Source organism: Triturus cristatus, chromosome 2_1, assembly GCF_964204655.1.
Source record: "Triturus cristatus chromosome 2_1, aTriCri1.1, whole genome shotgun sequence".
NCBI lineage: Eukaryota > Metazoa > Chordata > Amphibia > Caudata > Salamandridae > Triturus > Triturus cristatus.
In genome coordinates this window covers 1,157,013,861-1,157,038,790 of record NC_140581.1, presented here as the reverse complement: position 1 = coordinate 1,157,038,790, position 24,930 = coordinate 1,157,013,861, and the positions used below count along the sequence as shown (strand labels likewise).

At 44.0% G+C, this 24,930-nt stretch overlaps 1 protein-coding gene across 1 annotated transcript in view; it reads right to left on the bottom strand.

Annotated features, from left to right (window-relative positions):
- TDRD7 (tudor domain containing 7) overlaps window positions 1-24,930 on the bottom strand; it is a 991,711-nt gene continuing 966,781 nt past the window's right edge. The window contains exon 17 of the mRNA XM_085636595.1: window positions 1-354. Within this exon, the coding sequence (XP_085492721.1) occupies window positions 137-354 (218 nt within the window). The 3' untranslated portion in view covers window positions 1-136. The remainder of the gene's footprint in view (window positions 355-24,930) is intronic.

The window sequence follows — 24,930 nt, the reverse complement described above, 5'->3', positions numbered from 1 at the left end:
ATCGTTTACAGAATTCACAATTTGAATACCTCATTTATTGAAAACCTTCCAAAATGGTAAACCTCTAAAAATAAATCTTTTTACACATTTATTTTGCGATTAAAGAATCTGAATTAAGTTAAGCGCCACAATATTTTCAAGATTTGGACAATCCTTCGAGGAATTCACTCATAAGTGAATGAATCCATAGATCAGTATCTGGAAGTGATGTATCGACTACGTATGCCACAACTTTTCTATTCCAAGGATCTGCGCTTTCAAAAACTGATTGCACCAGTGCCACCAGAGGTTTCTTCTCCACGTGATTACGAAAAACAATAGAGGCCTCCTCAGACCACTGTTCGCATTTCACTCCTGCAACAGAATGCAACTCATGTTAAAAATGATCAGAGATACTACTGATACAGAAAAGTAACAAGCAGCACCAGAAAGCAAGTAGTTATCTGGGGAAATCACAAACTCCAGCTCATATTACTTTTTCTTCACAGTTTGTTACTAAAATGGTTACTCATTTACTGTTCTGAACCCAGGTATAGCAGAATGAGGTCAGCCTACCTCTCCAGTTGTACCTGCTGTTATTGTTCCTGTCTACTTGATCTGGTTGTGGTCACAGCCCATCCAGCTGATCAATCATCCCTGCTTCACTCACATGCCTTCACTAGTGCCGAAGATGGAAGTAACCAGGTGGAGAAAGAGCTTAACTGACTACATGTCCCAACATGCTTCTCAGCACAGTTCATCAACCAAGCATTGGCGAAGCCAATAGGTCTCGCATGAGGGACAAGAGCTACTGGCTTTGTCAAGGTGTACCATGGACAGCAGCGCAGCCGTCCTGCAACACGGCTTACAACAAAAAAACATTGGAAAAGGCAATAGGTCTCGTCTATGAGTGCTATTTTCGCTTTATCAATGTTTTTAGCCATGGTGTACAGCAGCTACTGTTCAGCATGGCTGAAAGTAAAAAAAAAAATATATATATATATTTTTAAATAGCTGTCAGAGTTTTTAACCATGTTGTGCAGCAGCTGTGTAACATGGATGAAGGTATATATATATGTATTTTTTTTTTAACTATGACAAGGCCAGCGTTGGCATACCACTTTTTTACTTTCAGCAGTGCAAATACCGACAAAGCCAGTAGCGCTATTAAGCTGGACCTACTATTGATGCCAATCTTTTTGTTAAGCTATGATGCAGCGGCAGTCGCACTGCTGGAAAACATGGCTGAACACTGCCAAAGCCTAAAACTCTTGTCTCGTAGGTGAGGCCTATCGTCTTTGATACTGATTTTTAATTAGGGATGGACTGAGTGAGTGACTGAATGTGTGTGCGTTGCAAAGGAAATGTGCTGCATATTTGTAATATAGAGATTGCAAAAAGCAAACTATTTGAACAACTATTGCCATGTATTTTTATTTACAGTCACTAAATGTGAGAAATCTTCCAACGTTTAAATGTATAGGAAAATACACGTGTTAAATAGTTTTTTTTTATTTGGGAACCGCATTGTTTGAAAGTTACATTTCCATTTGTGCACAACTCTTTAAAAATATCTGTTATGGATTTGCTGGCACCACTAGCACACGAGTGAAAAATTAACACAGCGGGGGAGACTAATTTTAGAGTGCAGGGGGTGGCAGTGTAGTTTGCAGGGGGTGGCAGTATGGTTTTAAGGGAAAATAATCAGACGATTACACAGCTATATAAAGCTGGTGAGATATATTTATGGAATGGTCGAAAGAACAAAAGTGTTATAACATCAAGGAACACAGGTATTGGAGTGGTAAGGTTTGGAGCGCCGTATAAGCACAGAAGGGTGAAGTGGAGATGGAGCTCAACAATACAACAAAATATTTTTTTACGTGTACGTTACTAGCAAAGCGCTCAAATAACATTATGTATGAACATTTGCCAAGAAAGCTGATGAAGGCTATAGCTTTAAACACAAATCGGTGATTATCATGTCTTATACAAACTAACTTTACAATAAGATAAAGTCTTCCGTCTGATTTCAGATAAAGCAACCATTTGAAAGAACAAAAGGATTATTTAAGTACGCGCGGCATTGTAAAAAGTGGCATAAATGTACCAAGAAGTACTAACTGTCAAGTATCTGCTAAATGGTGAAGGCCATCATTGCGTCTGAAGCTTTGGGCTTCATGACATAGCAGTGGGAATATTTGTATATCTTTTTTTATTTCAACTGTTTCAAAATGCAAAAAACAAAGCTTTAGGTGTGGGAAGCAATAATTCATAACAAAGAAAAACAAAGATCGCTGTACAGAAATAGTATGTTTTGCATAATTACAGTTAATTACAAAAACATTATGACACAGGTGTGTTATAATTCACATTTGTTCTCATATCAGATGATGATAATCAATAACAATTGGAGAGGACAAAAAAGTAAAAATAAAGCAATTAAATATGAAAAGAGGAGTAAAAAAAAAAAAGGGAGCAGAGGTAAAGATTAAGGGAGACGGTGAGAGGAATAAGGTCAACAGAGTGATGTTATCATACCTATATCTAGTCTATATCGTGCCAGTAAAGTGCAGGAAACAAAGGTTCACTGGGGTGGTTTTCGAGAGGATATCATGTTAATTCCATATTTTATAATTTTTTGTTGTGTTTCTGTGGTTCCGTGAGATATATTGAGTTGTCGGCATTTCTGGTGAATTATGTCTCTTGTGAAGGAACTTGTAGCCTTCTAAAATTTAAGGCTGAGAACACTCCAGGGAAGGAAAATGACCCTGGCTGCTTGGAGTGGGTCGACACCAGGTTGTGTGCTCCATTAAAGCTTCAGTTTGAAATCCTACCAGCTTCCAGTGCTTCTCTCGAGGTGGGCTTACAACATTATGGTGACAATTAAGCTCATTGGGATAAGGAAACCTGGCAATCCCTATAAGTGTTGTGCTTTTTGAGGAACTGAGCTGTTTCAAAGCTGCCTAACTCAATGAAGGAGCCCCAGGCGGGGAGTACGTCAAGAAGTTTCCAGGTACTATTTTTGTGATGTAAACGGAGTTGAGGCACTTACCGCTCATTCAGTATGTGCTCTCGAGCTCAGATGCGTGGGCGTGCTTAGATGCGGGTGCAGCGTACAACATTATGGTGACAATTAAGCTCATTAGGATAAGGAAACCTGGCAATCCCTGCAAGTGTCGTGCTTTTTAGGAACTGAGCTGTTTCAAAGCTCCCTCACTTAATGAAGGAGCCCTAGGCGGTGAGTACGTCTAGAAGTTTCCAGGTACTGTTTTTGTGATGTAAACTGAGTTGAGGCACTTAACGCTCATTTAGTATGTGCTCTCGAGCTCTGATGCGTAGGCATGTTTAGATGCGGGGGCAGCTGTAACTGGGCATGTGACGGAGGCCAGACCACAGCCTTTTGGAAGGGACAAAGCTGCTGTGACGTTTACTTTGCAGTCTGGGAAGATTACAGGACACAGTCACTGAACCGCTAAATGCTTGACGTAAACGGCGCCATCTTGGATGTGATGAAACAAACCCATCCACCCTAGTTCTTCTAGTTGGCATGACAAACGTGACACGCAAATACATCACTTGTACGTGCTGCTATTTTCAGTGAGGAGCCAGATTGTCCTCGTAATAGCAGTCGGTGCAGTTTCTCTCACTGTGATCTGCACTCCCCAGCACATTTTCGGGAGCAGTTGAAGAGCATCATTGGTATTCCAGGTAACAGTGAGTGCAGTACTGTATTTCGGTGATCTGCACACCTCAATCTTAACGAGCTGAGACTTTTACAATTCCCCGTTATGTGCAGTTTCCTTAATGGTGATCTGCACACAACAGTACATTTTGTAGGAGCATTTGCGTAGTATGTGTAGGCAACAGCAGGTGCAGTCCCTCATTACGGTGATCTGCACACCTTTACTTTAAGCAATATCTCGCAGTGAATCAGTGATTCACACACCAGTGACTTTAATTGATACGATGTGCAGGGTGATTTTGCATATTTATAGTGAATTTAGATCTGCTCCACAGTGCAATTGGTGATTCTTTTATTTTTAAATCTTATCAAAACACAGGGGTACATGATTGTTAAAAATATATTCTCAAATAGCTCTTACCACAGCTATGCAGTCCAATATAATTATGCCACTCGTTTTTTTAAACCACAACCTGGCACACCAGTTATTTATTGGAAGGACTGGGTAGATGTACTAAAAAAATTACATTTCAGCGACTGATGGTCAAAACTTTTCTCCTGAGAGGAAAAAGGCATTGCTTTTAAGTGCGCTAGGTAGGGAAGGGCAAAGCATTTTTAGGTACTTGAGGGTGCCAGTTGCACCCAATGGTCAACCTATGGACAATGTTTATAAAGAAGCATATAACCGATTGGAAACAAGAGTTGCAAAACAAGTTAATTTGATGATGGCAAGATATACATTTTATACCCAACCCCAAGCTGAACACGAATCCATAGATTAATTGGTGGCAAGACTGTGTGAACTTTCGGTCAAGTGTTGCTTTGGCACAATGACCAAGGAGCTGATCCGGGACCGACTGATAGTGCAGTGTCAAGAGAAAAAAATCCAAGAAAGGCTATGGGCTGCAAAAGATCCATCTCTTAAGGAGGCGGTAAAGAGTGCTAAAGTCTCAGAAGTGTATGAAAGAAATAGACAAAAGAGAGAAGGGCTGTGGTGAATTTGCCAGCATAAACAATGGTTTGCGTGAGGAAGGCGGCGAAGTTTGTGTGGTGTCAAAAAATTGTTAAGGGGGTCCTATGTACTATTTAAAGGAGCAAGATGAAATAATTTACATGGTGTAGGAGTACATATCATGCAGCTGACTCTAAGCAGTGTTTTCCGGTTAATCAATACTGTAGGAAATGTGGTCGCAAGGGTCACTTAGCGTGTATGTGTAGATAGGGAAGTAACCAAGACAAAGATAGTAGCAAATTGAGGGTTAACTTCACTCAAGGGAGAGAAGAACACATGCAGTGATAGGATACTGGTGGTTGGTGAAACTACAGAAGGGGAGAATGAGACAAGCAGGATGAGGAGGCCCATGGCAGCATTTGAAATGTGTGGCTGTGGTGTCGAGCACATGATTGACTCGGGATCTATGTACACTATAATCCCAGAAGTTTTATTTAAAAAACTGAGGAAAGAAATCTCACTACGACCTAAAGAGATTAACCCTGTGGTATACCATGGTGAATTCATAGATGGTTTGGGGTAGACGGTGGGGTCCATACAGTATGGGACAAAGTGCGTTGTTGGATAGGCATGTGTTTTGAGGGATGGTCCCCCCCCCATACTGGGATGGATGCACCAATATGTACTCAAGATCATAATCAACCTCAGGTTCACCTGGGGGGTAGGGAGTCCTTTTATATATAGTGTATAACCAGCGACTTTCATGTATTATTTATTGTATAAAGTATAGCTGGGATGGCTTTTGTGGCTTGGTCAGTGAATAGGAAGAAGTCGTCTGGGTATGCCGGCATTTTTGAGGGCCTGATGCAAAGGGATTTCCTGCAATATCGCTATTTTCTCCTAAGTTCGTACCTTGTTGGAGACCAAAGTTTGTACATAGATGGCTGTTGATATTTACTTTAGCTGTAGGATTGATATATATTAAGTGCATCATTTTGCTAAAGTTGGTCCTCAGCTTGAAAGTATCTACTGTGGCCCGAAGAGAGGTCCAGGAGACTGAGGCCTTCTCTGCATCCAAGACTATGGCACAAGCAGGGCTGTCAATGTTTGCTTTTTCTATAGCGTGGCTGAAAAGCCTGATATTGTCCGAACTGAATCTACCTTTGATGAAACCAGTTTTCGATGGGTGAATGACTGAGTGGTCTGTAGTTGAGGATTTTGGTGTAATCTTTGCAGTCAGAATTGAGTAGAGGAATAGGGCAGGCGTTTTTCAGGTGGGTTGGGTCTTTACCGTCTTTCGGGCTAACTATAAAAGTTGCCTTGGATTTGGTACAGTTTGAATTCGCAAAATGAGTTTTAAGGGGGTCTAAGAGGGCTTGTACCCAGGGGCGATGGAAGCTGACTGGGAGGCGATCGGGACCAGGAGCTTCACCTAGTTTCATGGAGTAGATGACTTTTTCAATTTCCTGAATGGAGACTGGTTTATTGAGAAGGTGTCTTGCATGAACGTTAATATGAGGAATAGGAAGCTTTTCCAAGTATTGTGTACATTCATCATAAGTGGCACAATTGTTTTTCAAATAAAGATTTATATAAAAATCACGGGAAAACTGATATCTTCCTCTTTTGAGGAAGTGATACCTTGTTTATTTAGGACAAAAGAAATGTTTGGGATCCAACTCAGGCTGTTTTAAGGAAGCGAGAAGTTTGCCTGCTCTGCTTGGCCCACCCCCTCTCCCAACGCCCAAATCAAGAGTCTTGGCGTGTGGGTAGATCATAATTTAGACATTAAAGAGAAGGCACACAAGGTAGCAGCCTGCTGTTCTGGAATATTAAGAATGCTTAGAAAGATCTTCCCCCTGCTGACTGCGCTCCATTGGCTGCCGATTCATGAAAGAGTTCATTTCAAGGCGATGTGTATTGCTCACAAGGCCTTAGCAGGCAAAGGACCACCCATTTTCAGATCCCTCATTCAATCTTATCGCCCTTCCAGGTCACTTAGATCTGACAACAAGCAGTTAGCAGCAGTCCCAATAATAAAGAAAGCACGAAGCGGCGGTCGCCGCTTCACGTACAATGCTGCAAAACTGTGGAACAACTTACCTTTGTGGATTCGCTGTGAACCAAATTACCTTACCTTTCGTAAGCTTTTAAAGACCTTTCTATTTCCGTAAATCCTTCAAACTCGGAGTGGTATGCACTAGCGCTGGGATGCCTCTAGGTAGCCATGCGCTCTAGAAATGGTTTTTTTCATTCATTCATTCATTCATTCATTCATTCATTCATTCATTCATTCACTCTGTTGCGACTACAGAAGTGCATACCTTTAGGTTTTTGAATCAGCATGTGTGCTATGTTGCTCAAAAACTTGTTGAACTCCTATTTGAGCAATTCTAAAGCTTTCAGGGTCTGTTTACATGGAGCTTTCATGGTGTCCAGGAGGCGGTTGAAGCCCAGACTACTGGTAAAGCGGTGAGCGGCTGACGACTGGTAGCTGCAGTTTACCTGATGGGGAAATGTGGTTAAAATTAGCTTTTGTTCCCCTGTGGTGTGTGTTGCTGGTAGGAGTCCACCGGGCAACCACTTGATTGTTTTTGAAGCATCAGCAAAGTGGAGATGCGTCTCTGAGCACTGGTGAAATTGCCAAAAATCTGCAAGGTAAGGAAACATGTTGGACGTTCCAATTAAGATGGTCTAAACATGCCGTTCTTTTTAATCTGAGTGCGGTCACTGTGGAAATTAAAGTATGTATAACTAAAAGTGAGCCACAACTCTTGGACAAGTGTTTTTTTGTGTGCACGTTACGGGGTCCAGATGGCTGATGGATGATACAATCATCAACACTCTACTTTTCTTCAGCTTTTCTCACACAATTTTAAGATTTGCGCATAAATCTCTCACTTTCCTTTTTCTGTTTTGGTCATGAAAGTTACCGATGAGGACAATGTGAGCCAACTGGTGAGTACCAACCAGAAGCTGCTTGGGTGATACCTACGTGAGGTACTTTCTGACCTCTCACACCTTTTTTTCTTCTCTATTTTTGATGCGAGTATGTGCGTGGTGGGTTGACAAACATTTAGAACGCAGAACACTTGGGAGTTGAGCACGACTGATAAATAAGCGGAGCCTGACCTAGGGTAAAATATATTCCAAAACCTCCCCCTTTCTTAGGATTCAAATAATATTGAAAGTTTGTAGTGTTCTAAGTAATCAGGTCATTTGTGTATGGATCAGTGAGTGGAGGGCGACCTGTCTACTAAACCCTCTGTTGCTCCCCTTTAATTGATGATTCTGTTTGCCTGGACTCTGTTTAAGTTTTTTTTTCTCTAGGTCTAATTTCCTTCAAGTTTACCAAGTGTAGTATTATCTTCTTTATTTTTATTCAACATGACTTTAATCATAGTTCCATGAATCATGCTTTTTAGTGCATCCCATAAGATTTGAGTGTTGGAGCATGATGCAGCATTTCATTTTTATTTTTTTAATGTTGTTAAAAAACAAACGATAAATACAATCAACAGTACTGTATTGGAGAAACATACCCTTCACGCAGAGTCAAGTTGGGATGCACTGCAGAAAACCTGCAGTGCAGGTCGAGCATAGAAGCACATTCGGAATAATCCTATAGAAGATCAGTGCTGCCATTACCATGTGGATTACTGCTGAAAGCTCCTAACAAAGGGTGTGGCACAAAGTAAGAAAGTGAAGGCCGTGGGGCTAGGTTGTTGGGGAGAGATGGGGGGGGGGGCTACGGCAATATTCACTGTTGTAAGTTAGATACGTTAAGAGTGTGGGCGAGATCTAGCAGGGAAGGAATAATGCAGTGTAGAATAGTTGTGCAAAGGAGGGATGACCGTGAGTAGCGGTGTGTGTGGAACAATCTCTGGACAGCACTGCAATTGCACTGCAATTGTCCTGCAAGATAATATGCCTCAAAAGAAGGGGGCTGACAGGAGGCTGGTCCTTGGGATAAGCTGCATTTTGCTGGTCGCTGCAGCGTTGGGTGAAAAGCCCCAATATTAGACACTCCATTCTGGTTGTTGAGAGTACCTACGGAGACTGGTTTGTCATTACAAGTTGCAAGGGGCAAGCCATTGTTCTCTTACAGCTGCTGGGAACTGCATTGCCCAGAAACCCTTTAAGATGAGCTGGGCTGCATGCATCTACCGATATTTAAACCACTGCGCTGCCCTTCTGTGAGGGATGCGCCCGGGGCAAAGCCCGTGCCAAGGACGGTCCTGTCCTGTGTCCGTCAGTGACAGGAGGAAGCAGGGCAGGTCCGCCCTTCTTGGCCTTGTAATTAGCTCCAGGTAGGACATTCCTGCTTTATTGTGAACCTGCTTCTATGTCCCATGCACTAAGCAATCTGTGACTTATTGAAACAAAGAGACGGGACACGATTTGGCTTGTGTATGATGCTTAACAGCTTTGAACTCCGACTCTCAAACAAGAATACTGAGGCCAACTGAGTTAATCGGCCGACACAGGCAGTGGCGAAGGGGCGCGGGTGCCCAAATTCCATCGAAAAGTCGTTGTAAGTGCTCATGGAGAAGTTTTATTCCTTCATTCTATTTGATTATTGGGACATTGGGACTCAGGGCCATTGGGTATGTGTGAGCCCGGAGGGTTGCTTTCTGTAAGAGACAGCCTGGCTTGAGTAGTACTGGTATTACTACGTATGAGGTTTCTTTTTGTCAATGGTGTGTGGCTGCTCACAATCTTAACATTTGGTTGCCTTTTATAATTATGTGAAGCTATAGCCTTCCTACTGCTTTCCAGTTCAGATCAAATATAGAAACATGTTCTCTCCAGCTAGCAACAGCTTAAAAAAGGGGGAAGATCACAAGATGGGAAAGATGGAAAATGCAAGGCTACAGATGCCCTACTAGGAAAGAAAAATAAAAGCTTACTCCCAAAGTTCTAACGACTAAACCCCAGGCCTGACTTCTTTTGAGGATATAGACTCCCTTATTGAGGAGGTTAAGATGCTATTATGAGGGGGTAATGCGCCAAATCGTAGCCCTAAAAGATCACATGGGACAGTGGCCTCTATATTCTCGAACTGTGAAATTCGGTCCCCGTAATGTCACTCAATCCACAATTCCGTCAGTGGATGTGGTTGTATTGTCTCAAGATGGGACGGTAGCCCCAGACCCACCAACAGAAACTCCAGACATCGCCTGCCACGTAGTAGAGAAACTGTCTACTTTTAAGTGCTCAAACAGGTTTACTGTGCTAGCTGCACTCTCAGGAAACCTGGGGGAGGAGGGTGGTGAGTGTAATTAACCGGTCCCCACCAAGCTTACATTCCCAGCACTGATGAGGGTAAAACAATGAGTAACCCTGCAACACATTTAGCTAATGTCCTCATGCTGGTTGAGCACCTCCAGGCCGAGATTACTGATCTAAGGTCGCAAGTAGTATTGTTAACGGCTCAGTTGGGCAAATTGAAGTCTCCCATACCCCTAACTTCAACAAAGCTGAAAACAATTGCCCCTTCTATATCATACACAGCTCTTATTGAAGAAAGAAATTAACGGAAAAATAATCGTAACTTAGGTCATCAACCAGTCTTACGATCTTGACATTGCCCCATTAGTGGGCGGCATCCAGCTAGAGTCGTTCCTGGCCCACGTGATCCTGAGACAATGGGTACTAAGTTTAGGATGACTACTCTCCAGAAGCCTCCACTCGAGAGATTACTTTCAGCGGACACTTTGGTGAAAAAGAAAAGCATACTGCTCTAGGACCACATGGGGGCCACTCAGAAATACAGGGGAGATCTACATGACAAGAGTGCCCAAGCTAGCCATAAGAACATTTGAGGATGAAGACCCGTTAATTAAAAAGTGTACATATTATATCAGGTCTGTTCGCAATTGTCACTCAATTATTTGATCGGATATCACACACGTTGCAGCTAGATCCTTCATACAATTATGGGGCCCTGGATTACATTAGCTTGAAACTGGTTTCTAATTCTCTGGTACAAGGTCTAGTGGGTTAAGAATTAGGCAGAGAAGCTCCATAAAACTTTGGCATCCTGATCAAACTTAATCCACCCTCTGGCCATGCTATACGTACATCAATTGCCTCTGTAATAGCAACTTCAACTGTAGACCTGGGTACATCTATGGTGGATTGACTAATTAACAAGTCCCCATTAGATCTAGTAAGAGAACATGACTATATAGACGCTCCTGGAACCTCATTGGTGTCCGTTGATCCCCAGTCAATAGTTCTTCCCAATCATTTGTCACATTCCAGAGCCCTAATGGTCTTTTACAGGCTTCTGTTACACCTGAATGGCCCGTGGGTTCACCTTATATGGATGATAAACCAGTTCAATGTAATACCTTGGAATGTGGCAGGTTTAAGATCCAAACTCAACAATCCAGCTTGGGGTATTTTTGTCGATCAATTCGACATATGCTTATTCCAGGAGATTTGGAGAGCTGACCCGGCCTTTAGATCAAGCTACCTTAACCTCTTTGTCCCTGCCCGACACTCGGGGAAGGGACGACCTTATGATGGCCTGCTTGTTTCAGTGTGTACATCTTTGAACATCAAATTGTGCCCCTCGAACACCTCTTCATATGACTACCAGGTATTCATGACGATGGGAGACTATTCTCCATGTCCGTGGTCCTTTCGTGACCACAAAAAATTGAAGCTCACACTTGGAGCTATATGTCTCTTCTTTTTATTGCCAACACGCTAAAAAACACTGGACAGACGCATTTTGGCACGAATGCCTTCCTCAAGCTAAAAATAAATAAATAAAATAAATAATAAATATATATATTATCTACTAGTAGATAGTTATAGTTAGGACCTATTTTCCATAGGAAATCCGCAACATTCTATTCCCAATAAGTCTGGCGCCGGTTGACGAATCCTCGTGAAATTTTCCAAACTTTTGGCCAGCTCTGCTCCGCTCCTACCCTGAAAGTTTCGTGGTGATATGTCAAGCGGGGGCAGAGAAAAAAAGGGGGTCCCAAAACGCTTTTTCCCTATGCTATTTCCCATAGGATCTGTTGTCGCAGCTACAGCCCGAACCGCTGAACGGAATGACCCCAAATTTGGCAAAGAGGTAGTCCTCAGTTCAGACTCGTGCCTTTTGCATAAATGGTTTGAATCCGTTCAGTAGTTCCTGAGAAAATTAGAGTTAAAAGTACATAAATATCTATGGCCGTGGAGGATCCGTGGACCCTACCTGCACCGTGCGCGCACCCTCCCCGAACCAAGTGCGCACCCTCCCGATCGCGCGCTGAATGCTAATTGGCTGTCCAGTGTGTATACATTCGAAACCAGGAACTGTTGGCGGCCATTTTCTGCCTCGGTAGAAGCGAGGCTGAAGAAGCAAGGGGAATAAGTGTGTAAAACATATAAAGGGGGCAGAGTGGAAATACTCTGACCCTCTAGAGGTGCTTAGGGGGTCCCAGAAGGACCCCCTGGGGCCCCCTTTTTTCTTTTTAAAAAACGGCAAAATGCGCGCACGGTACGCGCATCCTATCGCGTTGGGTGCGCGGATCCACTGAATTTTTTTTTTTAAAAAAGACAAGAAATCATTGGTTGTATGACTACTTTGTACACTGAAAGGGAGGGTGTATATTTCTGTTTTTTAAAGGTATGATTCTCATTGGTTAACAAAAACAGATTGTAAGGAACATTATATATGATTAGCTGATATGTTGAAAAGTGAAGCACACTTCCTCTCTTGTGTAGCAACATTGTGTGCTGAACTTGCGATCTGTGTGCTCAGTGCAGTGTTCCATGACCTGTTTCTATGGTAACAGGCAGAAGGCAGATTGGGGGAAAGGTTGAAATGTATTTCAGTTGGAAAGGGTTGAAATGTTTAACCAATAGAAATGTGTGTTTGCTTTTGAGTTTATATGTGAAGGATTGTGATTTGATGTTTACATGTATATGTGTGGAAAATGAAAGGGAAACTTTTCCATTCTTTGTTTTTGCTGAGAGGTGCACAGTGCAGAGATTCTGTAAAAGAAAATATGGTGAGTGACTGATATACTTCTTAATCTACAAAAGAACTTGAAAGATGAGTTATTTAATTGTGAGGGGATGTATGTAGACTATTTTGATTTTAATCAGACTAATGTATTTCTCCTGCTAAAGTGTAGGGAGTACTTTTTTTCTCTACAATCTTATTGACAGTGTGTGTGCATGTAGAAACCATTCTGTGATAAGCATTTGTGTTTTTCATGTGTTTGCAAACAGATAACTGTGCTGTTTTTATATTTTGGTAGAATTAGAAACCAGTCATTGTTTATGAATTTGTGAAATGAGTTATGTTATGTTTCTATACTAAAATGTAGTACTTCTTCTAGATGAAGAAATGTGTTTTGGTATAGTGCAAGGGATACTGTTGTTTGTCTAGAATCACACAGTGAGTATGTGTGCATTTGGGAACCACTGTGAGAGAAGCATTTGGTAACATCGTGTATTTGCTGACAGATAACTGTTGTAAAACCGGTCATGTTGTCAAGTTTTAGTAGCATTAGAAGCCAGTCTTTGCTTATGCTTTGATTAAATGAGTCAGGCTTTGACACAAAAGTGCAGTCCTGAAATATTAAGATTGTGTGCAGTTCCCTTACCACTTCCACAGTAGTGAATGATTTTTGGTAAACTCCTAGGTATAGTGGCTGTTGTCTAGAATCACACTGAGTCTGTGTGCATTTGGGAACCACTGTGAGAGAAGCATTTGGTAACATCATGTGTTTTTTAGCAGATAACTCTTTTAAAACCGGTCATGTTGTCAAGTTTTAGTAGCATTAGAAGCTAGTCTTTGCTTATGCATTGATAAAATGAGTCAGGGTTTGACACTAAGGTGCAGTACCATGTACTATTCTCTTCACTGTGGCAGAACTGAAAATGTAAAAGTTTTACCCAAGCACTGTCCTAGAAGTAGTCTGATGATTTAGTCAGTTTCTAAGTACCAAATAGACTGCTTCAAATGTCTATGCAGTATGCATGTAGTGTTCTAATGAATATGCTAGTTACCAGTATGCATCTGTTCTTGGCATGTAGGGCTGCTGACATTCATATCTGTGCATAGATCGCCGCCTAGTGTTGGGTCCGGATGTTTGCACGTTGTTGTCCTGGAAGAGTCTTCGAGGTATCCTGGGATAGGTGACTCCTCCCCTGGACTACAGTGCGCATGGGCATCCCCTCCATCCTCAGATTGTTTTTCGCCATTGTGGCAGTGATGGAGTAGATACAGAAAAGTGATGACCATGCTTACAGTAATTCTGAGAGCTGCAGCTGCTACAGGCGCCGGGGAGGAGGGAGGGCGATATGAATGTCAGCAGCCCTACATGCCAAGAACAGATGCATACTGGTAAGTAGCATATTCAGTTCGAGGCATGTGGGCTGCTGAATTCATATCTGTGCATAGAATGTATAGCAGTGCCCTCTATTAGCGGCAGCTACCAGTGCCAGCTGCAGCGGTCTGAAAAAGGGTTTTGAGAACAGCCTGTCCTACAGCTGCCTGCTGTTTTGATTGCACATCTACACAATAGTGTTTGGTAAATGTGTGTGTGGTGGACCAGGTGGCTGCTCTACATATATCATGCAGGGGAATATTTCCTAGAAAAGCCATGGAGGCCCCTAACTTACGTGTTGAGTGGGCTCGTGGGGGAATAGTTAATGTGCGTTTTGCCTTTTGATAACAAATTTGAATACACTTAACTATCCATCTGGCTATCCCTGCTTTGGAGATGGCGTTACCCTTGTGGTGTGGGGCAAAGGCAACGAACAGTTGTTTTGTCTTCCTAAAGGGTTTAGTCCTGTCGATGTAGTACATGAGGGCCCTCCTTACGTCTAGTGTGTGGAGTGCTCGTTCCGCGACAGTCTGTGGGTTTTGGAAGAAAACGGGCAGTTCAATAGTTTGATTCATGTGGAACTGCGAGATTACCTTGGGCATGAATTTGGGGTTGGTACGTAGTACGACCCTGTTGGCGTGAACCTGTATAAATGGCTCTTGAACTGTTAGTGCCTGGAGTTCACTAACCCTTCTTAAAGAAGTGATTGCTACCAGGAAAGCTACTTTCCAGGTGAGGAATTGAATCTCGCATGAGTGTAGAGGTTCAAAGGGTGGACCCATCAGGCGTGTGAGGACCAGGTTGAGGTTCCACATTGGAGCCGGTGGGTGGCTTGGTGGAATGACTCGTTTGAGTCCTTCCAAGAATGCTTTGATGGCAGGCACTCTGAATAGTGAGAGGTGCTGCCTGGTTTGCAGATAGGCTGAGATTGCGGTCAAATGGACACGTATAGAGGTGTACGCCAGATTGCATCGGTATAGGTGTAAGAGGTAACAAATGATGTTTTGGATGGATGCGTCCAGCGGGTTAATGTCATTATTACTGCAATAAATGACGAACCTTTTCCATTTGGCTGCATAGCAAGCTCTTGTAGTGGGTCTCCTGGCCTCCTTGATGATGTCCATACAGTCAGGTGGCAGGTTGAGGTAGCCAAACTCTAGGACTTCAGGAGCCAGATTGCCAGGTTCAGCTGTTGCGGATCTGGGTGCTGAATCTCTCCATGGTTCTGCGTCAAATGCGCGGGTTTGATCCGCAGCCTTTGATGCGGCACCACGGAAAGTTCGAGGAAGGCGGTGTACCATGGCTGGCGTGCCCACGTAGGAGCAACTAGGACAAGTGTCAGGGAGTGTTGTCTGAGTTTGCGAGCCACCAGCGGTATCAACGGCGCTAGGGGAAAAGCGTACGCAAATCTGCCGGACCAGTTCATCCATATCGCATTGCCCTGCGAATGTGGGAACCTGGCGGCAAAGCTTTGGCATTTTGCGTTTTCGCTTGTGGCGAAGAGGTCTATCTCTGGATGACCCCACTGCTGGAAGTACGGTTGGAGTACTGATGGGTGTAACTCCCACTCGTGCATCTGGTGGCTGTGTCTGCTGAGCAGATCCGCCATCTGGTTGTCCTTGCCCGGGAGGTGCTCTGCCATGAGGAACATGTTCCTCTGAATGGCCCACTTCCACATGCTCTGAGCCAGATGAGACAACTGTGGAGAGTGTGTTCCTCCCTGCTTCTGTATGTAGTACATGGCAGTCATGTTGTCCGTCCGGATCAACACGACTTTGTTGCACAGATGTACTTTGAATGCCTTCATGGCCAGGAAGATTGCCATCAGTTCCAGAAGGTTGATGTGCATCTTCTTCTGTTGTGTCGTCCATAGTCCCTGCACTGTGTAGTGGAGTACATGAGCTCCCCATCCCTGGAGAGACGCGTCCGCTGTCAGTACTATTTGTGGAACAGGCTCTTGGAACGGTCGGCCCTTGCAAAGGTTTTGAGGATTCCACCAATGCAGAGAGTTGTATGCCCGACCGCTCACCAACACTAGGTCTTTCAACTGTCCTTGAGCCTGATTCCACTGACGTGCTAAGCACTCCTGAAGCGGGCGCATATGTAATCTCGCGTGTGGGACTATGAAAATGCAGGAGGCCATCATGCCTATCAACTGCATGAACACTCGTGCTGGAAGTGAGTGTTGGGGTTTGAACCTGGAGATCAGCATTTGCATGCTGTTGATCCTCACTAAATTTGGCTGAGCTGTGGCCGCCAGAGTGTCTATAGTCGCACCTAGGTACTGTTGTACGTGTGCGGGCTGGAGATGGGATTTTGGGTAATTTAGTGAGAACCCCAGACTGTGAAGGAGGTGAATGGTGCGGGACATGTGGCTGGCACATTGCTGGGCTGACTTCGCTTGAACGAGCCAGTCGTCCAGGTAAGGGTAGACGTGTATGTGCTGCCTCCGTAGATGTGCCGCCACAGTAGCTAGGCACTTTGTAAACACCCTTGGTGCCGTTGTCACGCCGAAGGGAAGGACTCTGAATTGGTAGTGCTGTCCTTGAACAGTGAACCTGAGGTATTTTTTGTGTGATGGGTGAATGGGTATGTGGAAATACGCATCCTTGAGGTCCAGTGTGGCTAGAAAGTCTCCCTGCTTGAGCAGCGGGAGGACTTGCTGGAGAGTGAGCATGTGAAAATGCTCGGAAAGAATGTATCTGTTTAGGGGTCTCAGGTCTAATATAGGTCTGAGTGACCCGTCCTTCTTCGGTATTAAAAAGTACAGGGAGTACACCCCCGTACCTTGCTCGTGGACGGGTACGACCTCTATTGCGCCTTTTAGAAGCATGCTTTGCACCTCCTGCTGTAAGAGCGTTAAGTGCTCTGAGGACATAGGACGGTTTCTTGGAGGAATTGTGGGTGGAGTGGAGGTTAGCTCTAGACAGTAACCGTATTTGACAATATCTTTGACCCACCTGTCCATGGTGATGGAGTTCCACGTGGACAGGAACCTTTGTAGCCTTCCCCCGACAGGTGTTATGTGGTCGGGAGGAAGGGAGAGGGCGTCACTGCTTGTTCTTGGGGGAGGACCTGGTGTTGCCGTAGCCGCGTCCTCTTCCCTTTGTACTGGAGCCACGATATCCACCCCGGGTGTTTTTATCGTAGGTGGTTTGTGTATTGCCCTTGTTGTATGTCTGCTGTGACCCCTGTCCTCTACCTGCTCCTCTATTTCCGGGGCGACGAAAGGAGCTGCTCCGAAAGGACTGAGTCTGGAGAGCCCCCATGGACTTTGCGGTGTCCGTGTCCTTTTTTATTTTCTCAAGGGTGGTGTCAACCTCCGGTCCGAATAAATAGTCGGGGTTGACAGGCTGGTTGAGTATATTATTTTGCACCTCCGGTTTGAATCCGGAGATTCGCAACCAGGCATGTCATCGCAGCATGACGCTTGTGTTAATGGCCCTGGCAGCCGTGTCTGCGGCATCTAGTGCGCACTTGATGGAAGCATTTGTGAGTAGCTGTCCCTCTCTGATAAGAATTTCTGCACCTTCTTTGTACTGGTCAGGGAGATGTTGGAGTAGTTGTTCCAATGTGTCATAGTGCGCTCTATCGTAGCGAGCGAGGAGCGCTTGAGTGTTGGCTATGCGCCATATGTTGGCAGCCTGGGCGGCAACTCGCTTGCCGGAGGTCTCTAGCACCTTGGACTCTTTGTCCGGGGGAGGAGCGTCACCTGTCGTCTGCGAGTGTGCCCTCTTGCGAGCATTCGCCACGACAATGGAGTCTAGTGGTAATTGGCCTCTGATGTAAGTAGGGTCCCCAGGCGCCGATCTGTATTTCTTATCGATCCTGGGGTTTATCACTCGTGCCCGGTGGGTTCTTTGAAGATGTCCTTGGCTGGTTTGAGGACCCCTTTCAACATGGGCAGAGTTTTGACATGCCTTTCTGAGGATGCAAAGGTGTCCATAAGAAAGTCGTCCTCGATGGTGTCAGAGTGAAGCTGCACTCCATGATTATTTGCGGCACGTTCGATAAGAGCGTTGAACGCTGCAGTGTCCTCTGTGGGAGATGTTTTCGCCCCATAGAGTTGTGGGTCCTGTGCATCTAGAGGTGCACCTGGATCTACAGGGTCGCCCCAAGTTTGATCAGGGTCCTGTTGGTAATCAGGGTCTATGTCTCCGTGGTAGGGGACTTGGTCATCCATGTAATCCCCCAACACATCCGTGTCGGAGTGTGTGGGAGAGTATGATTGTGGATCCTGGTAGGGCGAGTGGTAAGATTCGCTTAGGAGAGGTTCCGAGTCCACAGGCAGCTTCCTTTTTAGCGGGATCCGGAAAGGGTCCAAAGGTGACTCCGAAGTTATCCTCCGTTCGTGGATAACCATCCTGCCGGTGATGGCGTCGATGACATGTGACGGAGACGCCTCAGGAGGTGTAGTTGTGGTGTGGGCGACCCGTGTCCTGAGTTGGAATATTTTTGGGATCGTGGACGGAGGCAGGCCAAAAGTAATGTTGGCTGGCACCGAAGAGGCTGCTGGGGCTTTTATTGGGCCGGAGCCCGACGTGTCCTGGAGGACCGTTTTGGTTTTGCTGCTTTGTGCTGCACCAGGTCGAACTTGGAGCGTCTTTGAGGCTTTTGTGCCGACCAGGTCTGTCGAGGCGGTCGTCGACTTTTTCGGCGCCGGCGGGTCATCGAGTCGAGGGGCGGGAATGGCCGTCGACGTCTTCGATGCATGAGGCTTCGGTGTTGCCGTGGAAGGGATGTGAGACGCAGCCGGCAGTGTGACCTTTGGTGTCGGAGTCGATGGCGTCGACGCCGGGAACCGATCAGGTTTGTTGGCACCGAAGGCCTTTTTCCGTATGCCGACTCCGACGTCGGCCGCTTCAAGTTCGGCACCGAAGTCTGGCTTGGTGCCCTCGGTGCCGACGCGCTTCGCTGGCGTCGAAGGTGTGGAAGGCCTCGATCCGACCAGCGCCACTTTTGGTTTCGGTTGAACCAGTGCAGCTTTCGGTTTCGGTTTGGAAGAAGGGAAACCAGCCGGTTTAGGTAATAATGGCTGCCGCTGAACGTCCGAGACCGGGGCCGAAGAACTGCGGGATAGGTCTCGGGTAAGGCCCGAAGGCGATCCCTCGACCGGAGCCATAGACTGTGGCACTGGGCTCTCTTCAGTCTGAACGGGTAGGCCTTGCTCGTCATTGGAGCTACTCTCTTCGGCCCCTAAGGCCTCATCGTAGTCTCCTACCTCGGTGTCGTCTTCATCTCTGCGAAAGAGTGATTCGTCAACGTCGTTCGATCCGGAGTCATGTTCGGAAACGGGACTGGAGGGTAGGATCTCCAATTCTTCGACATCTTCGGTCTCGGCGTTGAAGATGTCTGCCGGGGCCGGTGCCGGTGCCGCGTGCTGCGCTTCGAGTCTTGCCGCTCGTCGATTCCGTAGAGTCTTCTTGGAACGGAACCGGGCACAGGCCATGCATGTCGATTCGTCGTGATCCGGCGAAAGGCATTTGTTGCACACCGGATGGACGTCGATGTGGGGATATTTCGCATTGCATACCGGACATCTTTTGAACGGTGTCCTCGATTCCATCGTCGATGTCGTCGATGGGCAGGTAAGAAGCGAAAAGTCGGTGCTGAAAGTTGTTAAACTAACAAAGGAGTATCGAAACCGATCAAGAAAAACAGTACCGACGCGAACTAAAGGCCTTTTGGCCTCGATAAAGTTTTTCCTAACTTGAGCTAAGATAGCACATCCGAACCCAATGGCGGAAAAAAACAATCTGAGGATGGAGGGGATGCCCATGCGCACTGTAGTCCAGGGGAGGAGTCACCTATCCCAGGATACCTCGAAGACTCTTCCAGGACAACAACGTGCAAACATCCGGACCCAACACTAGGCGGCGATCTATGCACAGATATGAATTCAGCAGCCCACATGCCTCGAACCATACTATACACTTGTCTTTCACACCTTCAATTCCCTAGTCAGTATCCATACACTTCCAGGAAACACCCTGTCACTCCCCATGCAGTCCTCTAGTGACCCATTCAACACCATGTACTAATCCATTCACTGTGCCAAAACCCAAACACTTATAAATTCACCAAGACACTCTCTTTCCAGTACTCTAATGATTCAGTCACTGCCTAAGTATTCATGCACTGAGCCAGGCCTTAGCATATGGACTGATTCAAACCCCTATCCACTATGCATGCAGTCCTCTAACCACCTACACACTTGTCTTTCACACCTTCAATTCCCCAGTCAGTATCCATACACTTCCAGCAATCACCCTGTCACTCCCCTTGCACTCCTCTAGTGACCTATTAAGCATCATGTACTAATCCATTCACTGTGCAAAAACTAAAACACTTATAAATTCACCAAGATACTATCTTTGCAGTACTCTAATCATTCAGTCAGTGCCTAAGTATTCATGCTCTGAGCCAGGCCTTAGCACATGGACTGCTTCACACCCCTATCCACTATGTATGTATCCATACAGTCCAGCAAACATCTTGTCACTGCCTTTGCACTCCTCTAGTGACCCATTCAGTACCAAGTACTAATCCATTCCCTGTGCGAAAAGCCTAGCACTTATAAATTCACCTAGGCACTCTCCTTGCTGTACTCTAATCATTCAGTCAGTACCCAAGTAGTCATGCAGTGAGCCAGGCCTTAGCACATGGACTGCTTTAAATGCCTATGCAGTATGGATGCAGTCCTCTAATCACCTACACAGTTGTGTTTCACACCTTCAATTCCCTAGTTAGTATTCATACACTTCTAGCAAACACCCTGTCACTCACCCAGTGTGTCTCCTTATAGTACTGTAATCATGTAGTCAGTTAGCATGTAGTCTTTTAGTGAGGTAGGCTTTAGGGCATGAACTGCTTCAAAGTAGTATGCACTATGCAGGTAGTGTTTTAACCATCGTCACACTTGTGGTTTAGGGCTAGTTTCTTAGCCAGTATTTATATAAAATGTGTTTGTACAGTAATGGAATAGTATAATTTTGAAAGTTATTAATATAGATTTATTTGTGATTCTTTTTTACAGATACAGAACAGGAGTGTTTCTCATCTGTTTGCACTCTTCTCGTGCAAGATTGTTTGGATGAAGGGTCCTTAGGTGTTTCATCATACTTGCTGTGCCGCATGAGTATTTTTTGTTAGGATCCCATCGTAACAGAACTCTTTTGAAAATCTTGTGCATGAGAAAGGTGGCATTGGTCTTTGTTTGCCCCTCGAGAAAAGTAGAAAATTTCCACATCACTGAAGGAAAACGTTGTGGGCGTGGTGCATCCTCCAAAAATTCATCTTTAGATTTGGTGAATATTTTAAAGCGACATCATTTACAGTTTTTGTAAGTTAAAGTTAAACATTTTGTTAGCTGTGTGCATTTTATATATCTGTGATTTGTATCTTTTTTTTTTTTTTTTTTTTTAGAATGGCATGTTGGTTTTTTTTAACAATCTTTGAGATTGTGTTTTTTTTGCCCGCTGTTAAGTACGATTGAAATCACTTTTTTTAGTGAAATTTAATATATTCTGAGAACAGCAAAAAAGGAAAAAAAATTACTTTGTGGAAATTATGCTGTGTTGTAACAAATGTATTATTACATGTTATAATTTTTTTTTCCTTTTCTTTCACAGATCCAAATTTTAAAATAGCAATTTATATGAATTTTTATTTGAATGAAAAACTGAAAAAATGTATACCATTTTTTATTCCTATTACTGTGAAGGTAAGTTTAACTAAGTCTCAATATGCAGAATGAAAAGGTCTGCAAGAAGCTACAAAGTTGAAACACGTTTCTAAAAACCCTCTGTTTATGTAGTTTTGAAATCTGACCATAATCAGATATCATGTGACCTGCAAAAAACCAGATTTGAGGGGTTCATAATATTTCCCATTTTAGCTATTGAAGGACCGCAATCATTTCAATCATTCTTCTTTGAACATCTTTGCAGAGAAAACTCTGTGCGTACCTTCTATCATTCGCAAGGAAATTTAAAAACGGAAATATGTGACTTTTTGTAACATAGTTATTGTGCAAGATACTTTACCAAGAGAGGAAAAGGCACTCTGTGCACTTTTTATACTCCATGTAAATATAACCTCATCATGCACACCACTTTGTGTTGAAAGGGTGTTCTAAAAGTGTTGTTGTGCATGATTGCACTTAATACTCATAGAACAAGACATGTCTAGATTTATCAGAAATCAAATCTCGATATGTGTGTGAATGCTGCACCATTCTAAAATTGGTGTAGGAAAGCACAACAAGGAGAATTGTTTTATTTTCTCCACATTTTTATATCTTCAATGCATGGTGAAATGTTCAGCATACATTGAAGGAGAAAAATGCATTTTCTCATTGTTTTTGTGCAGGAAGGTGTGTCTTCCTGTAGAAAAACAAACAGCACATGACACAGATATCCTTGCACTATGGTGCAAGGGTGCCTGTGTCACCACATGGCTGCAGTTTAAGCAGCCGTGCAGAGAGAAGCATAGATTTGCAACATATTTATGTACATATGTTGCATCCCTGTGCTTCAGAAGTACTACAGCACACTGCAGTTAAAGAGGTTACTGTGTGATGCTGCAGCACTTCCTCATACTTCTGCACATATACATTCACCATACGCTACTAATGCATTCATTCAGTCAATTACGTACTACACATACATTCATCTAAACTAACACTAACAAAGACATTTAGCTCTTTTTTTAAACCAGGAAAGTTAGTTCTTACAAGAACTTTTTTTTTTCTTCTTTTATAATTTTTTTGGGGTTTTCGCAACAATTTTTTTGGGTTTTTCTGCAAAAAAAAAAAAAAAAAAAAAAAACAGGAGAAACCAAACAATGAACTTCAGGGAACAATAAAAAAACAAAAAAACAAAAAACTAGCAAATGTGACTTTCTTGCCGGCGGCAGATCAGATGGATCGACTGCTCACCATAGCACAAAGTCTTATTGCACTTAGTGCAGAGCACTTTTAAAAATTGAAATTGAGGACGGATGTCCAAGGTTTGGGCTGATGGATGCACTCTTGATGTGCTCGGCTGCGATGAGGTGGATGGCGCAGGAGCAGGAGTGTTACTCATCCGTCGGCACTCTTCTTGTGCAAGATTGTTCGGATGAAGGGTCCTCATGTGCTTCATCATACTTGCCGTGCCGCAAGAGTATTTCTTGTTAGGATCCCCTCACGACAGGACTCTTTTGCAAATCTTGCACATGACCAAGGTGGCATTGGTCTTATTCTGCCCCGTCGGGAAAAGTAAAACATTTCCACACCACTGAAGAAAAACGTTTTTTGGGTGGTGCCTCCGGAAAAAATTCATCCTCAGAAGTATGAGGTGATGCAGGTGATGCCTGCTGCCCTGAAGCCATTTTTGGTTGAAAAAAGTTAGAGCTAAGTGTAAACTTAGTCTAAAAAATCTTCTTCTCTCCAAAGAGATGGTGCTCTAAAGAAGGTCAAAGAAGAATGATTGAAATGGGTGGGGTATTTCAATAGTTAGAAGAGGAAGTGTAATGAACCAACCAAATCTCTTTTTTTACAGGTCACATGGGATCCGCGCACCCTGCGCTTACGCAGCACGCACCCAGCGCGCATCCGCGAACATGAATTAAAAAATATTATAGGATTAGATGTAAAAATATTTTAGTTTTAAGACTAGTTTAGAGTTTGTCTTCAGTTAATATTCACATGAAATACATACATATGTTTTTTTAAATGTTAAATACTTTGCGGGATCCGCGCACCTGCCGCGTCATAGACGCAGATGACGCATCGCCGAAGCGCGTAAACGTCGCGTGACGTACATCGAACGCGTCGCGTATAGGCTGGGAGTCGCGTACCGGTCGCATTGCGATCGCGCACTAAACACGTACCCAACGCATACCATGTGCGGATGCTATCGCGTAGGGATTGAGAACGGTGCGCATAGGGTGCGCGGATCCAAAAACCATTGAAAAAAATATATAGAATACAGTTTTGAACATATAGTTAAAAAAATATTTTGAAAAATATAAAAAAATATGTTTGAAAAACCCATTAACCCCTTCAGCGCGGCGCGGATTACCGCGCTGTGCTGAAGGTTCTATTGGGCGGGCGGGGCCATGACGGAGCAGTTCCGTCATACGCACAGCGCAACCGATGCGCATGACGGAACCGCTCCGTCATGCGCATCGAAGGGGTTAAGTTCAAATAATATTTTTTAATTTTTAAAAGAATTAATTGAAAAAATAGGTTTCAAAAATGGTGATAAAAAAGTATTTTGAAAAAAAGATAATTAATGAAATTGACACACTGAATTTGAAAAATATAGAAATCCAATCAAAATCATTAAACATGATATCTTCAGAGATAAGTTATAGATAGGAATTAGCATTTAAAAAACCTTTGAAATTCACTGAAAAAACCATATGCACGTTATAGTTAGGAATTGGCATATAAAAAACCTTAGACATTCACTAAAAAAACATAGGTTTCAGGGGCGTTATAGTTAGCTGGACATTTCCCTCGTACAAAACCCTAGAAATTCCCCTGTTATAGTTAGTTCAGCCAACTATAACTCGCGCCCCCGCAATGCACTGCTGATGACGTCACATATTACATCACTCATGACATGGTCAGTGACATCACTGATGACATCTCAAATGATATATATACACACATACAACCATACACACACACATATACATACATACATACACACACAATGTTTATAACCAGAGCCTAAGGGGGGTGGTGGTGGTGGTGCATCATCGACTATCCAACACTTGGCCACTCAGAGGAGAGGATTTGAGAAAAGAGCTGGTATTATACAGGAACGACGAAGACGCCGCTTTATCAGAAGCTTGGGCGAGGTACTTACTTAGCCTACATATGTTGAGTATCAGCGCTTTTCAACTGGCAGGATCGGCACATTGGGGTACAACGGAGGAGAGAAAGAGGAAAGGTACCTACCTCATGAACTTTCTATGCTAAT